The 14916-nt window shown below is 34.9% G+C and overlaps 1 protein-coding gene across 1 annotated transcript; it reads right to left on the reverse strand.

Moving 5' to 3' along the window:
• Nucleotides 1-426: 426 nt before the first annotated feature.
• On the reverse strand, nt 427-1763 carry LOC107847082 (calmodulin-like). Its single transcript, XM_016691327.2, has 3 exons — nt 1559-1763; nt 696-776; nt 427-561 (listed from the first exon to the last, which is right to left on the reverse strand). The coding sequence occupies exons 1-3, from the start codon at nt 1685-1687 to the stop codon at nt 427-429; spliced, it is 345 nt and encodes a 114-aa protein (XP_016546813.2). The 5' UTR covers nt 1688-1763.
• Between the last annotated feature and the right edge of the window lie 13153 nt (nt 1764-14916).

Here is a 14916-nt window from a genome sequence, read left to right on the forward strand (position 1 = left end):
CGTCAAAAGAAGCTAGTACATTGAAAAACTGATTGAACTATTCAAGAATTTCAATCTGATTTGCAAATTTTGGATTGTAGTGAAACTATCATTTGCCTAAGTTGAAGTTTTGAACTAACCTCTTCTAAACGCGGGCTTCCATTCAATGTCAAATCCAAGAGCATATGCTCTTCTTTCCCCTTCTTTTCCTAAACTAAATTAAACAACTCTACTGTAAATTTCTCCACCTCTTTAGTAGTTCTACTGTATATAACACGTCTTTTAGAAGTCATTTTCAGGTATTGCATCACTACCTTAGCTGTTACATTGGAAAGCAAAAAATAAGAGAAGACATGAACATTAAAATCTTTCAAAAAATTAGCAACCATTTATAATAAACAATAGAAACAAACATTCATACACAGTAACTAAGAAAATTTTAAGCCATCACTTGGCAAGTATCATACAGACAAACTTCTTGTGATTAACTTGCCCATCACCAAAAATATCTACCTCTCGGATCATCTCTTCTACCTCTTCATCAGTCAGCTTCTTTCCCACGTTAGTCATTACATGACGAAGCTGAAATGCAAAATGAAGACACATAAGAGACATGAATTGACAATCTATAATACGTTGATGACGAAAAAACTACAAGCATGTTAAAAAAATTTTCCTCAATTACTTGCTGAAATAACTTCCCTACAAAAAAGCACCTCAACTGTAGAAAAAAAGTCATTCTGATCTTTGTCGAAAATCTTGAAAGCTTCTTTGAGTTCCTCCTCAAAATCGGTGTCCTTCACAAAAACAAGTCCAAATTATGTACATTGTTTTCCCAAGTATGAAATCTGATTATTTGAGCATAAGACTACTATATTTAATAATATTTTACAGGCAATAAAGAAAGTATATTTCTCTCCTACTTTTCATGATGGTATAAGATCCAAAGGAAAAAACACAATAACAAAATGCTAAAAGAACAAAAGGAAGAATGAACCAATCATTGATCCCTTGACGATTATATTATGTAATTATTGTAACTTGGATGATTATTGCATAGAAAAAACTTTTCCTATAAAAAAGATATCTCATCAGTGCATGCAAAACGTAAGAGCAAAGTTTTTCTTGATACAAAATCATTGCATACTCAATATTTGATCCAAAAATCACTTGATACAAAAGTCATCCACAATATTTCAAAGTTGAAATACGACAAATATGCTAAACTGAAAAATATATGCAAGTTATCAAGTTTATATCCTATAAGTACAAACATATGAAGTTGGACCACACCATGACAGTCCCTAATAACAGTATAGTGGGTTAAAATATGAAAAAAAATTGTTATATGCATGAATCTATCACAACTTAAAGAGACAGAAAGAAATTTGGATCACAACAACAAAGTTTTCGCCTGCAATCGCCAAATAAGTCAAAGTTTTACTCAAAATTAGTTTTCATAAAAGAGGCATCTAAATAGTGGTTGAGGAAATAAAAGTGAAGCAACATATCAAATATCTTAATAAATTCAAATAAGAAAGATGGTAGCTTAGTATTTAAATAGCTAGTACTCCCATACCATCATCTTACGTTCCATCAGATTCAAGAACTCTAGAAAATCAATGATTCCATTTTGATCAACATCAACTTCACTGATCTTATCCTGTAGTTTAGCTTCAGTGACATTCTGACCAAGTGATCTCATCATTGTTCCCAACTTCTTGGTAGTAATACAACCTATAGAAGAAAGTGAAAATTCTAAATCCGCTACTGCACCCCAGTGTCTATTTTATTCAGCAAACAAACAAAATATGTAGAAACAAACTCAAATATTAGAAATCATTATCATAGTTCCTAAATAGACGCACTTACCACCAAGAGAGAAACAACAAACTGCAGAAGCCTTACTCAAAAAATTCAAATAAAAAACTCAAAAGTAAAAAACAATCAGGAAAAAAGTTAAAAATTTACAAAGAGGATCAAGCTCAATGACAGGCATAAGATCAGTAAGCCAAGATCAGTATCCTACCTTTGAACTGAATTCTTTCTGGTTAAAGAATCTCTTTCTAGTTGCTTTAGAATGATCAGAGAGATTCTCTTGAAGAAATATGGGGTTCTGCTTCTGGCGGCAATATGCTTGGTCCCCGATTATCGAATCAAATCAATATGTTGAGATGAAAGCCTCAAGTACTATTTTAAATGAGAAGGGAAAGTGAGGAATCCTTTTTTTGACTTTGATGGAAACTCATTTTGGCTTATGAGAAGATAATACACAGGCTAACCGCTACCAGTACATAAAACTGCATAGAGCTTGCATGTAGGATAATGACAGTTGACACTAATTTTTGCTCTCCCCAACTAAGTTTAATTCTGAGTTTCTTCAATTTTAAATAAAATTACAACATTTATTTTATTCAACTAACAATAATAATAAAAAAAAGAGCTTTTTAAAATATTTATCTGAGTAAATTTTGTCATTTTAAGTAAAGATTATATATTATCGTATTTAATTATACGAAATTATATAATTTTGTTACTTAAATATTTATCCTTTATAAAATATCAAATTTTAATCAAGACTTACCTTGAAGTAAATTTTAAATAATTAAAATCTTGATTCAAAGGTAATTTTTCCTTGAAAATATTTTATTTGGAAAATATTTGTTTGATTTTATTAAATCAAGAAGCTTGGAATTAAAGTAGTGATTAATTTATTTCAAATTTTAATTAAATATGATCAATTTATTTAATTCAACCTTAATTGAAATCAACTTGGACACAATTTCAATGCAATTTGACCAATTGATATTTAATTCGGTCAAAAATTAAATAAATTCGCCCAAGGTTTAATCCAATTTAAGCTATTTTATGAATGATTTGTTTCTATCTAAATCCTTCTAACACTTGTCCAAATCTAACCCCAATTTCAGCCCAAACTTCCCAAACCAAATGGCCCAAACTGCCCTTGCCAGCTACTTGGCCCAACAACTATATCAGTTATCCCATCAGCTTTTTTTTCCCTTTTTTTCAGTTGGACCATCAGCCCAAAGCCTCTGTCGGCCCACCCTTTTTCAGCAAATAACAGCCAACCCCCCAGGCCCAAAGAATGACTGACTCAACCTGTAAGACCCTGCAAAATTCTAAGCTCAACTCAGTCTTTTAAGCTTGCTAAAAGACTTAGAAAATTCTATCTAAGTATTCAGACTTAGTATTACTTTGACCTTCGTAAGTTGATAACTCTATTTCATGACTCTTATGGACTTAAAGTATCAATCTTTAGGTTAATTCATGATCAGGTATATCAATAGGTGTTCTCGAACGAGTTACATATTTTTTGGACCTCGTTTAAACCACGTTTGAGAATCCAAAATAGTGTATCGATGCGATCTTGGTGCGATGCGTCAACCATTGCATCGATCAGTATTTTTTTCCTTGGCTCCTAGTGGCAATTTCCAGTGACTCGATGCGGCGCGTTGGCTATCACGTCGATGCCAACGACGCTGCGCGTCGACAATCCAATTTTCAGTCATTAAAAGCCGCGTCCTTGGGGGGTGTTTGGGTCTTTTTCCCACCCTTATTCTGCCCTAAAATACGAGATTCAACCCTCATCGAGCAAAATATACTTACTTTCTCTCAAATTACTCAAGAACAAGAACCCTAGGTGATTTAGTTTCAAGACCAAGACTCAAGATTTTCACCATTGTTCTTCAAGAATTTAGCAAACAAGGTATGTCAAGTGTTCATCCAAGGGTTACCTTCCACCCTTAGAGTTCAAGAAATCATTTTAATTACAAGTTTATGAGTTTGATGAATTTCATAGTGGAATTTTGAATGTGTTCGTTATTACCATGTTAATGGGGTTTCTAGTTCATGATTTACTACAAGATTCATGTGGAATTGATTGATATGTGTGCATTATCATGTGAAATCATATTGAAACCCTTGAAGTTGTAAATGTGGAATTGAACTATGATACTTACATGTTGTTTTAGTGTTATGTGCATAGATTATGTTCTTCAAGTGTTTGATGAATTGTTTATGTGAGTTGAATAGTCAAATTATATCATGTCGGCATATATTCAAGTTCATGTCATGCAAGTGTTTGCTAGAATGTCGTAAATGAATGTACGATGACCAAGTACTTAGCTATCATGTTTCAAGATTGTGCCATGTCGTATAATTTATGCGATCGAGTCCTGGAGATGTTTAATACCCGATAATTTAGCTGTTTACCTAGAGCCATGGTGTGTCACAGGATAGTATAAGTCATGTCACAATTAGTAGAATCTAGTCAGTTAACAGAATTCAGTAGTATTCCATCTGTCCATGGAACCCAGTGAACTCAGTTCAGTTTAGTTATATAGTACGATCAGAAATAGTTCAGTCCAGCCTAGAACAGTCTAGAATCTAGTTTAGTGTCTATTCAATTGGGAGTAGAATTCAGTACTGAGTGAACCCAAGGATGGGGACTCACCCGTCAGTAGAGGATGTGATCCTTAGAAACAGTCCTTAAGTTACAGAAATACATAGGCAGCATAGGCTGAGATATCAACCTGCTAGTTGAGGGTTGATGAGGTGATCTACTTGCCAATTGAGGGTACTACCATTCTTATTTAGAGCACCTGCCAGATAAGGGTGACTCAACTTGTCTTTACCCATGGCACGGTATTAAAACCCTTCCAACTGGGGTTATAGGTTGGACCCCAATCTATTTAGAAAGAGGCATGTTAGTTAGATGATTACCTTCCATAATCTTAGTTTCAGTTCCAATCTCAGTATAGAACTTAGTTTAGTTCTACAGAAAGATCAGGACTGTTAATTATAGTCACTCAGCTCAGAATGGAACTCAGTATAGCTCCACAAAATCAAGATTGTCAGATACAGTCACTCGACTATCAGTAATTCAGTATCAGTAGGCTCAGATATCAGTTAATCAGTATTCAGATTTGGTATTCCAGTGTTATCATGATCTCAGTTACAATTTGTATATTCACGCATGTACTCACATTCAGTTATACTCACGTCATTCAGTTAGTATTGTTCAAGCATATGAACCCATGCATTTCAGCCTACCACTTTGCATACCAATACATTTAGAGTACTGATGCATACCTTTCTTTTGTGCTATGATATTTTATATCATAGGTTCAGACGCACGGGCTTCCGATCATACTTAGTAATTCAGATATTCAGCTGACAGAGTTAGTGGTGAGTCCTCTTAGTAAGAGGACATGATAATTATTTCAGTAGTTCAGCTTATTTCAGTAGTTTGGAGTTAGTTGTGGACTTGTCCTATCAACTCCATATTTCAGACAGTTTAGAGGCTTTTTCAGAATAGAGTACTTTCAGAGAAATGTTTCAGTTTTTGTATTGTTATACCGTATTCAATTTTATTTTAGTATTAAATTATATGGTACGTTTTCTGCCTAATTTCTTCATATTATAATATTATCATCCAGTTATTACAGCAGGTACCATTCATGGGGTTAACTTATGGTCCTTCGGAATTATGAGCACCGTGTAGTATTTGGGGTACAAAATTGGGGTATTACACGACGCTACTCTCACTTGCTCTTCTTTAACAAATAAACAATAAACAACCGACAATAGAACAAGTAACAACTTTGAGCAAACAACAAAATCCCACAAACTGGCAAACCTTCAGAACCGGATTCAACCCATCCACCAGCTTCAACCCGACAACAAAAATCAGAAACCCATTTTCAATCCAACCCACGAGCCTGGGAACCCAAGGATCAGAACCAACCTCTTACTCAATAGCAAATCTTGACCCGTTTTGCAACCCAGCCGATAATAGCCAGCAAAATTTGGTGAATAACCCGATTAGAAGCCTGACCCAACCCATCATTAGTTCAAAAATGCTAGAACCTTCTAGAAATTGCTTAGGTGGATTGAGCTATGCATTTCAACGGATGGTTTTACAATTTCGTCCCAAATCCATCTCACAGCCTTATCCCATTGCAAAATTCAAAAAATTCTTCAAACAAAATTTCCCAACCTCCAAAATTTCCTTATCCCATATCGGCTAAAATTTTGAATCACCCATTTTTTTTGTTTTCTATAAATAGCTCCTTTTGGATCTAAAATTGCAAGTCTTGAAGGTGGAAAAATCTACTTTCAAGCAACGAGTATATTTCTTTAGTAAAAATTTATTTTTGAAGGAGTCGACAATTTTAACATTTTTCGAGTCGCTGTGAAGCATTTTCGGTAGTAGTGAGGAAACTTCGTCAAAATCTCATTGTTCCATTTTGTTGATCCAAAATAGTTAATCATCCTTCGTATTTAGTTTTGATTTTATCTTCTTTTTTATCTCGTTGTTATATAGTCGTTGTAGTCTTTAATTTAATAACTTTTTCTTGCTGGGAGTAGCTGCTATAGAAGGTCTTGAGGGCCGCAGATTATGTGATAATGATCTTATTTTTTAGCATATATTAATGCGTCATTGTTCTAGATGTAGTCTTGTGCTCACTGCTTTAACCCTCTGTTATGGCTAGCTTCTTGACTTCTTAGTTTGAATATCGTTTTGAATCATTGTGTCACTAGATGAAACTTTTTCCATATACTATTTCCTCTCTTGACGAATTGTTCGGTCCATTTTGGGTTTTTATATCAAATGACTTGTTTGTTTCTGTTAGTTGTTACTTTACACAAACTTTTATCCCTGTTTTATTTTCAATGAACTTTTATACAAAGTTTGTTACGGTAACATTATCTTCTCCCTTTTCAAAGCAAATCAGACAATAAAAGTTGTGTGTATTTCACATGTTTTATCAAATTATAAATTGACCTTTGAATACATAACGTCTGTTGTTTTTTTGGCGATAGATTTTGTTTGAGTAATACTATTTTTTGGATGTTTACTAGAGTTCATTATCTTGCAAATTATCTTTTTCTACGGATGCCAAAAAAGTAATCATATGCACTAGTGGAGGAATTACCCTTTGCCTACTGATCCTTCTTTTTTTACATTGGTTCAAAACATCAAATAATGTTGTGTTGAGTTTCTTAGATTTTGCTGTGGTACATATGCTTATGTCTTATGGTATTTGATATATACAAGCGATCCTAATGATTTGTGGGTATAGAAACTTCAATAAGTTAGAACTATTTCATAAAAATAGATTGAAAATTTTCTTCTCGTTGGTTATTTAACACCATTGCTAAGCATGGTCTTCTATGTCATTATTTCGATATTTGAATCACTTGTTTAATCGGTTTGGTACCTTGGGTTGGCTATGATTAGTAGAATCCAAGTTGTCGCATGTTTGAATATAGTTATTTCAACAACACCTTTTCCTCTTAAAGTCAGTTGCATGCCCATGGCCTAAGACCTCTAAGGATTTTGTAAGGTCATGATCAAAGTAAAAGTTTTCATTGATTTGAAACTCATAATTTTCCCTTTCATTTTTGTTCTCCTTTTTCTCTGTTAAACATCTGGGCTTCTCCTTTCGATACTTTAAAGGCTTGTTCGAACTCTTATGGATAATTAGAATTATTTATTTTTGAATTGTGCATAGTGCGATCCTCGAATGGTGTTTTACTTTAGAGATGCTAAATTTCCACTTTAGTCTTTTTACTCCCTTTGATTTGCTATATATTCGAGTTATTTTGCTGCCTTGCCTTTTATCTTTTGACTCTCATTCTTATCACATGTGCATAAGTATGCTCATCATTGTCGTTCGAAAATTAGTTCTTGATATTTTATTTTACCTTGAAGCTTGTCATTTTGTGTTTTGAATGGATATTAATTCCTTCATCTTTTTTTTTTTTTGCATGAACTCGTTTGGGAGTCAAAATGGACTCTTTACCCTTGCATTGCGCAATGGGCCATTGTCACCCACTCTTTTTAGATGACTTCTAAAAGATGGTTCAAAAGACAATCCCATGTAATATGGATACAAAGAGTCGAAAGAAGAATGGGTTAAATTCCCCTATTTGAAGCAGCTAAGAGACTTGAAAGTCTCTTTTGTTTATTTATTCATAGTTGTCTCACATATTTATTTACTTGTTGACTCATTTCTTTATTTCATTATTCATTCATTTGTGCGTTGAAGCCAAAGTTGTAAATTTAATACAAGTGAAGCGTGTTTTGGACCAAAAGGGCTCGAAAACATAGAATTAGGACAGATGAAAATGGGTCGAAAACCCAATTAGATTAGGACAGATTTCGTTGATTTGTGCCCAATGGCCTAAGAGTTTTACTTTCTCCTCACTTTCCCCTTTTATGTGTTTGTTTGCTTATTAGTTTGTTTAGACTTAGTTAAAATTTCTACTAAGTCGTCCAAATCTATTTTAAAAAGTCAATCACTTTTTCAACAAATCAATCTTTTTGAAGTTAGTCAAAAGATGTTTTCAAACAGTCCGGATAACCGCAAGTTAGTGGATGTTTTAGGTGCCTAAAACCTTCCTAAAACATTAATAGGAACTGCTTACTCAAAATCTCTAACTTAAGCGATTTTTCTGTTTTGGATCGTCTAAGTACTTTACAAAGGTTTCTTAATTCCTTTTCAAAATTAAGTGGCGACTCTCAAAATTCAAAATTTCTGCAAAATAGAAATGGCGACTCTACTGGGGATACTTAACTTAGTTCTAAGCAAATATCTGATTGCGTCTTTTAATTAACTATTTACGTGTTTATATGCTTTGATTTTGCGGTATTTAATTATTGCATTTCATAGCATTATCCTGCATTGATTAAATTGTTTTGGTGTTTCGTGGATATCTCGGCCCCTGTTGTTCAATTCCAAATAATGTGTTGGAAATACATCGGTTTATTAGCACGTGAGTCGTTTGATGGTTGTTCCTATTTCCAAACCCAAGTCGTTCGCTTGGGAACTTGGTTTAAACCCACTCTAGATACCTAGGATAAAGCAAAACTAAAACCCTCTTTTAGGCATAAGCCTAGGATGACCCAGTACCCGAGGCGGCGTTGGGCCCATTAGAAAACTTGCCCAGCATCTATTGACCCTGAGTCAATTACAAATGAATCATATTTATGTGTTGAAGAAATATATATTTATTTAATCCAATCCAATATCCTTTGGGGTTCAGAAGAAAGCTTACTTTACTTATTTTTGTGTAAAGATGCTTCAATCATACACCAATTGAGAGAGGAATTGAAGCAAGACAAATGAGATTGCATCTAGGGCACAGCTATACAAAAATCGCTTGATCATCAATGGATCTCCCCAATGACAAGGAGTGGACAAATCTAAGAGGGCGAAGGCCGATAGAAGAGCATTTAGGAACTAGTATTTGTTATCCCCTACGCGGGACATTGTTCTTTTTCTCATGTTATTTTCCCTTCCCTTGAAGATTGTATACCTTTTATGCAACTGTTGTAGGAATTTATGCCATTTATATACACCTATGAAGGGTTTTGGGGGATAATGGATTGGTTTTAAAAAAACATATACTTCCTTCAAATACGTTAGGCCAACCCTTGGCTCAAAAGGGACACCCAATTAGGATGAACGTTTATTACCATATGCTTGTGTGATATAACTGTTTATGTGCTTATACATGTTATGTTTATTCGAATCAAAAAGTGAATTGATCGAATCCCATTTTCCACAGAGCATCTCTAGGTAGAAATATATTCCACTATACAAAAGTCCAACCAAATATACTCCAAGTCTACCAAGTTTCTCAAAAAAGTCCGCAGGCATTCTTAAAACTTTCAAAATGCTCACTACTATTTTAGGAAAGTTGACTTTAGAATCAGAACAAGCCATTATAGTTTCGAACTACGTAGGGCCTGGTTTCTCCTCTGTGATCTACGGAGGCAGCCTTTCGGCCCGACCCATATCTTTAAAAGCACTGTCGTCCTCTACTTTTTTTTTGAAAGAAGTAATAAGGTCAGAAAGTAGAAAAGTTGAGCCTTCCTGATAAATTCCACCGATCCATATCATTGAGCAAAATCTTGTTCATTGAAATTCTCGAGTCATCATTACTTTATGGATCAATTCGCATGAGATGAAAAATAACTCTATGTGTTTACTTCCTACCTTATCATCTTGCTTTGCTTATTACTAACGGAATCTAACACACGAGCCTTTGAGTTGTTTTTACTTTGTAGATAATAGAAACTACTCTGTGTTGGCACAAAACGGCCCTACTTTACTAGATCAAAACGAATAAGAGATCCCCTTCTTGACCATAACTTTGTTATAGGAAAAGGAAAATGACTAGTAGTAAAACTGGACTCTACCAATCATTTTTCAAACCTGTAAATGATGGTCTTGAGAATGTGATAAGGATAATGCGAGGGAAGAATTTTCCAAGACAACTGGGATCATGAAATATTAATTGGAGGAAACATTGTTGAATTGGACCTCCACTTCACCCATGACTCGTCGCCCGTTGTACAACAATAACTTAAAACTTGCCATTGTCATGTCATGGAAAGAAGTATGATAATAACGAATGAGAGACTATAGCCTTATAACAGTCAATAGAAGAGTCAAAGATTTTGAGAATCAAAGAAGCCTAATCTAGATAAAACCAAGGTAGTTAACTAGGAAGGCGATGACTAAGGGAATTGGACATTTGATCCTTTGTTCTATCAAGACAAAAGCATTGTGTCATCCATAGAAATGCTTATTTCTATCCTAGTAAGATGGATAAGAGTATTTTAGGGCCATTATTAGTTTATGTACGAACTACGTTTGACCTGAATTTCCAAGAAAGGGATACGTAGGCAGCCTATGTTGGCTTCGGTCAACCCCTTAGGAGAATTTATCCTTTCTTTTTTATGTACGAAATACGTCTGGCCTGAATTCCCAAGAAAGGGATACGTAGGCATCCTATGTCGGCTTTGGTCAACCCCTTAGGAATATTTATCCTTTTCTTTTATGTACGAACTACGTCTGACCTAAATTCCCAAGAAAGGGATACGTAGGCGACCTATGTCGGCTTTGGTCAACCCCTTATGAAAATTTTATCTTTTCCTTTCATGTATGAACTACGTGATGACCTGAAAATACGTAGGCGACTTATGTCGGTTATGGTCAACCCATTAGATTTTTCTATATATCCTTAGCGTAGTCCTGAACTACGTTTAACCGGATTCCTGCTTCAATGAGATACATAGGCGCCCCAATGGCTCGGTCATATAACCCCAGGAAATGGAAACTGGGGTAGAAATTTTTAGAAGGAATCTCAAAAATTCATAAGAGGAAGATCATCTTCTATAAACAAAGAAAATGAAGACTAACTAAGACTTTGGATCCTCACGAGCTGAGATTGTCTCAAACAACTTTAAACTGGGGTCGAAATTTTGTAGAGGTCCTTAAATTTTTCACTAATATATTAGTATATATTTCAAATTCCCTAGCACCAGAGGTCAAAGTCAAGCTTTAGAATTCATCATGTCTAGTTAGACAATATCTTCGGCTACGATAAAACTTTTGATAGAAAGCCTCAACGATGATGAATCCCAGGAATTCCTCCATCAAACATTGGAATACAGACAGAACCAAGAGAAATATATTCGTCGGGCTTGTACATGACATGACTGGTAGAGATTTTCCAAAGCTTTTACAAGAATTTTTTGAAACTAGTACTACTTTCAAAAATCTATACAAATCATTTTATTTAGTGATTGTCTGGACATCCATTGGAACGGGGAGTCAGAGTGGAGGTCCCAACATGATAGGGCACCCGAAAGTCGGCGAGGAGTTTCACTCAAAACTAATTATTTTTCTGTGTACGCAGGGATAAGTACACAAAATGGAATTTTCTTCAAAATATCACCAAGTGAGTTGCGAGCCACACCAGTGCATATAATGATCAAGAACGGTATTTTTGGGTAGCATAAAAAATGGGTTTAATATACATTTATCGAGGACCTTTTGAATTGTTTATCTCATTTCTTGAGATAATAAAGGACAAACAAAGGCGCCTTATCTTCTTTATAAATATTGTATTTAGAATTTTCCTAAAAATAATCGCTAGCAAAAGTGACTTTGTGTCTACTAAATATATACCTTGAGTCCAGGTATATTCAGGGGAGTCAACACAATAAATACAACAACCAAAAGGATCACTCAATACGAGAAAAGGCAGAAAGTCATCCTCAAAATTCATCTTGGAGCAAAACATATAGTATTTGAGTAATCCCCAAACAAGGACTCTGCCCCATTTACTTGAATCTAATGGATTTTCTATTTAATTATTTCTTTAAAAAGAGAAGATTAATAGCAGAATAAGTCATTCAAATTATGAAGCTCAGTATTTGTCATTAAACTATCATAAATCTTGACCTTGGTCGCTAGTGGGAGCGACATTGTGTCTACTAATTGTTTACATTGAGTACAAGTAAATGCAGAAAGCAAAATGTAGACAAACGGGCTTAGGTGAAACTATTTTCAAATCACCAAAAGAACCATTTTATCTCATTGTCGAGAGGGCCATCTCATGCTATGACCGAGAGGGCCATTTCATGCCATTGTCGAGAGGGCCATTTCATGCCATTATCGAGAGAGCCATTTTATATCATCGCTGAGAGAGCCATTTCATACTATTTCCAAGAGGACCACTTCATATCATTTCATTGCCGAGAGGGCCATCTTATGCAATTAACGAGAAGGCCATGTCACGCCATTTCCAAGAGGGCTATTTCATATCATCCCCGAGAGGGCCATTTCAAGCCATTGCTAAGAGGGCCATTTCATATCATTTCATTGCTGAGAGGACATTTCATGCCATTTCCAAGAGGAACATTTCATATCATTTCATTACCGAGAGGGCCATTGCATTTAATATCTGTTGACACGTGAGACACAAACGCTGGCGTCGAGGATATCATCAGCATCCAATATCTGTTGACATGCGAGACACTAATGCTGGCATCGAGGATATCATCATCATCAATATCTGTTGACATGCAAGATATCATTTGCTGGCATCGAGGATATCATCATCTAATAACTGTTGACACGCGAGCTATCGTACGCTGGCATCGAGGATATCATTATCTAATATTTGTTGACACACGAGATATCATACGATAGCTTCGAAGATATCATCATCTAATATCTGTTGACACGCAAGATATCATACGCTGGCATTGAGGATATCATCATTAAATATCTGATGATGGGCGAGATATCATATGCTGGCGTCGAGGATATCATCAACATTTAATATCTGATGACACACGAGATATCATATGCTGGCGTCGAGGGTATCATCTACATTAAATATTTGATGACATGCGGATATCATACATTGGCTTTGAGGGTATCACCTGCATTAAATATCTATGACGCATGAGATATCATATGCTGGTGTCGAGGGTATCATATGCATTAAATATCTGATGATGCATGAGATATCATACACTGGCATCGAGGGTATTATCTACATTAAATATTTGATGATGCGTGAGATATTATAGCTGGCGTCGAGGGTATCATTTACATTAAATATCTGATGACCTGCGAGATATCATAAGCTGGCATCGAGGGTATCATCTGCATTAAATATCTGATGACACATGAGATATCATATGCTGGTATCGAGGGTATCATCTGCATTAAATATACGATGACATGTGAGATATCATACGCTGAAGTGTCGTCAGTGTCCAAAATGGGCCATCCCACTTTGAAGACATATTCAACCGATAAATGAGATAAATATGCAAAAGACAAGAGGTTTTTTGTGTTTGTTATTGCAAGTTATTTTCTTCCAAATAGGTACATGAGAGGATAACTTCAGGCAATACTCACCTGGAGATATGGTAAAAACTACATACCTCCTTCGTGAAATTTATTTAGCATTAACACTTTTGTTTGAAATCAAAACCACAGGTACGGACGACTCCAGATAGGACGCAACATAATGTGAAACTTTTTCTTAGCAGCAAAATAGGACATAGTCTAGCTAGGGACGTCAAACTCTTTGGATGCGAGCTAAAGGATCATCGCCACCACTAATCCAACCACACCCCTATTAGAAGGCATGTGGGTTTTCTGGGATATTCTGGTTTCAGCTTCACCTTTGAAATATTTCTAAGATCATATCGAGGGTAACCTTTTCTTTCTTCCAAATTCGGGTGATAACATACTTATAGTTTTGGAAATTATGTCCATATAAGTTTTTGTCTATGGATATGAAGGATCCCACATTCATGGTTAAGAGTTTACAAACCTCTTTTTCATAACTCGTACAACTTGTCACTCATCCCAAACCAAAGATTGTCTGAAATAAAAGGCTGTTTTTTTTACCAATTGAGTCGAACTACAAGCAGTCTAATTCCTTGAGTCTCAGGGATATGTAGGCTGGGCTTTATGTAGAAAACTCGACTGCATTCCAACCCCCCCCCCCAAATCCCTCTATTCTTTAGCCTTTCAGTTTCACCAAAAACTCTAAAATCGAGATGGCTTATGAATTTTTTGAAAAATCGTGTTTTAAATCAAGCTGTACGAACTACATGTGTCCTATATTCTCATGTAACCTAAGATATATAGAAAACCTAATACCGAGGTCTGGCCATAACTCCATAAAACTTGTGCGAAAGCCAATCTATCTCAGAAACAAATTTGTGGACGGATAAAAATTAGTAATTTCAAACTCTCTTTGCGCAGGGTTACTTGCATCCACCCCACCCAAAGGTAGGGGGCAGTTGTTGACACCTAATTTTTACCCTCCCTAACTAAGTTTACTTCCGAGTTTCTTTAATTTTAAATAAAATTATAATATTTATTTTATTCGACTAATTATAATAATAAAAAAGAAGAAGAGCTTTGCAAAACATTTATCTGAGTAAATTTTGCCATTTTAAGTAAAGATTATATATTATCATATTTAATTATATGAAATTATATAATTTTGTTATTTAAATATTTATCCTTTATAAAATATCAAATTTTAATCAAGGCTTACTTTGAAGTAAATTTTAAATGATTAAAA

This window comes from Capsicum annuum, chromosome 11, assembly GCF_002878395.1.
Source record: "Capsicum annuum cultivar UCD-10X-F1 chromosome 11, UCD10Xv1.1, whole genome shotgun sequence".
Taxonomy (NCBI): domain Eukaryota; kingdom Viridiplantae; phylum Streptophyta; class Magnoliopsida; order Solanales; family Solanaceae; genus Capsicum; species Capsicum annuum.

What these genes read in the sequence shown, in the direction of transcription:
- LOC107847082 (XM_016691327.2), bottom strand. Translation starts at nt 1,687, where the DNA reads ATGATGAGATCACTTGGTCAGAATGTCACTGAAGCTAAACTACAGGAT. An exon ending in TGATGGAACGTAAGATGATG is followed by an intron (nt 777 to 1,558) that starts GTATGGGAGTAC and finishes GTTTTTGTGAAG; the next exon opens with GACACCGATTTTGAGGAGGA. An exon ending in ACTTTTTTTCTACAGTTGAG is followed by an intron (nt 562 to 695) that starts GTGCTTTTTTGT and finishes TTTGCATTTCAG; the next exon opens with CTTCGTCATGTAATGACTAA.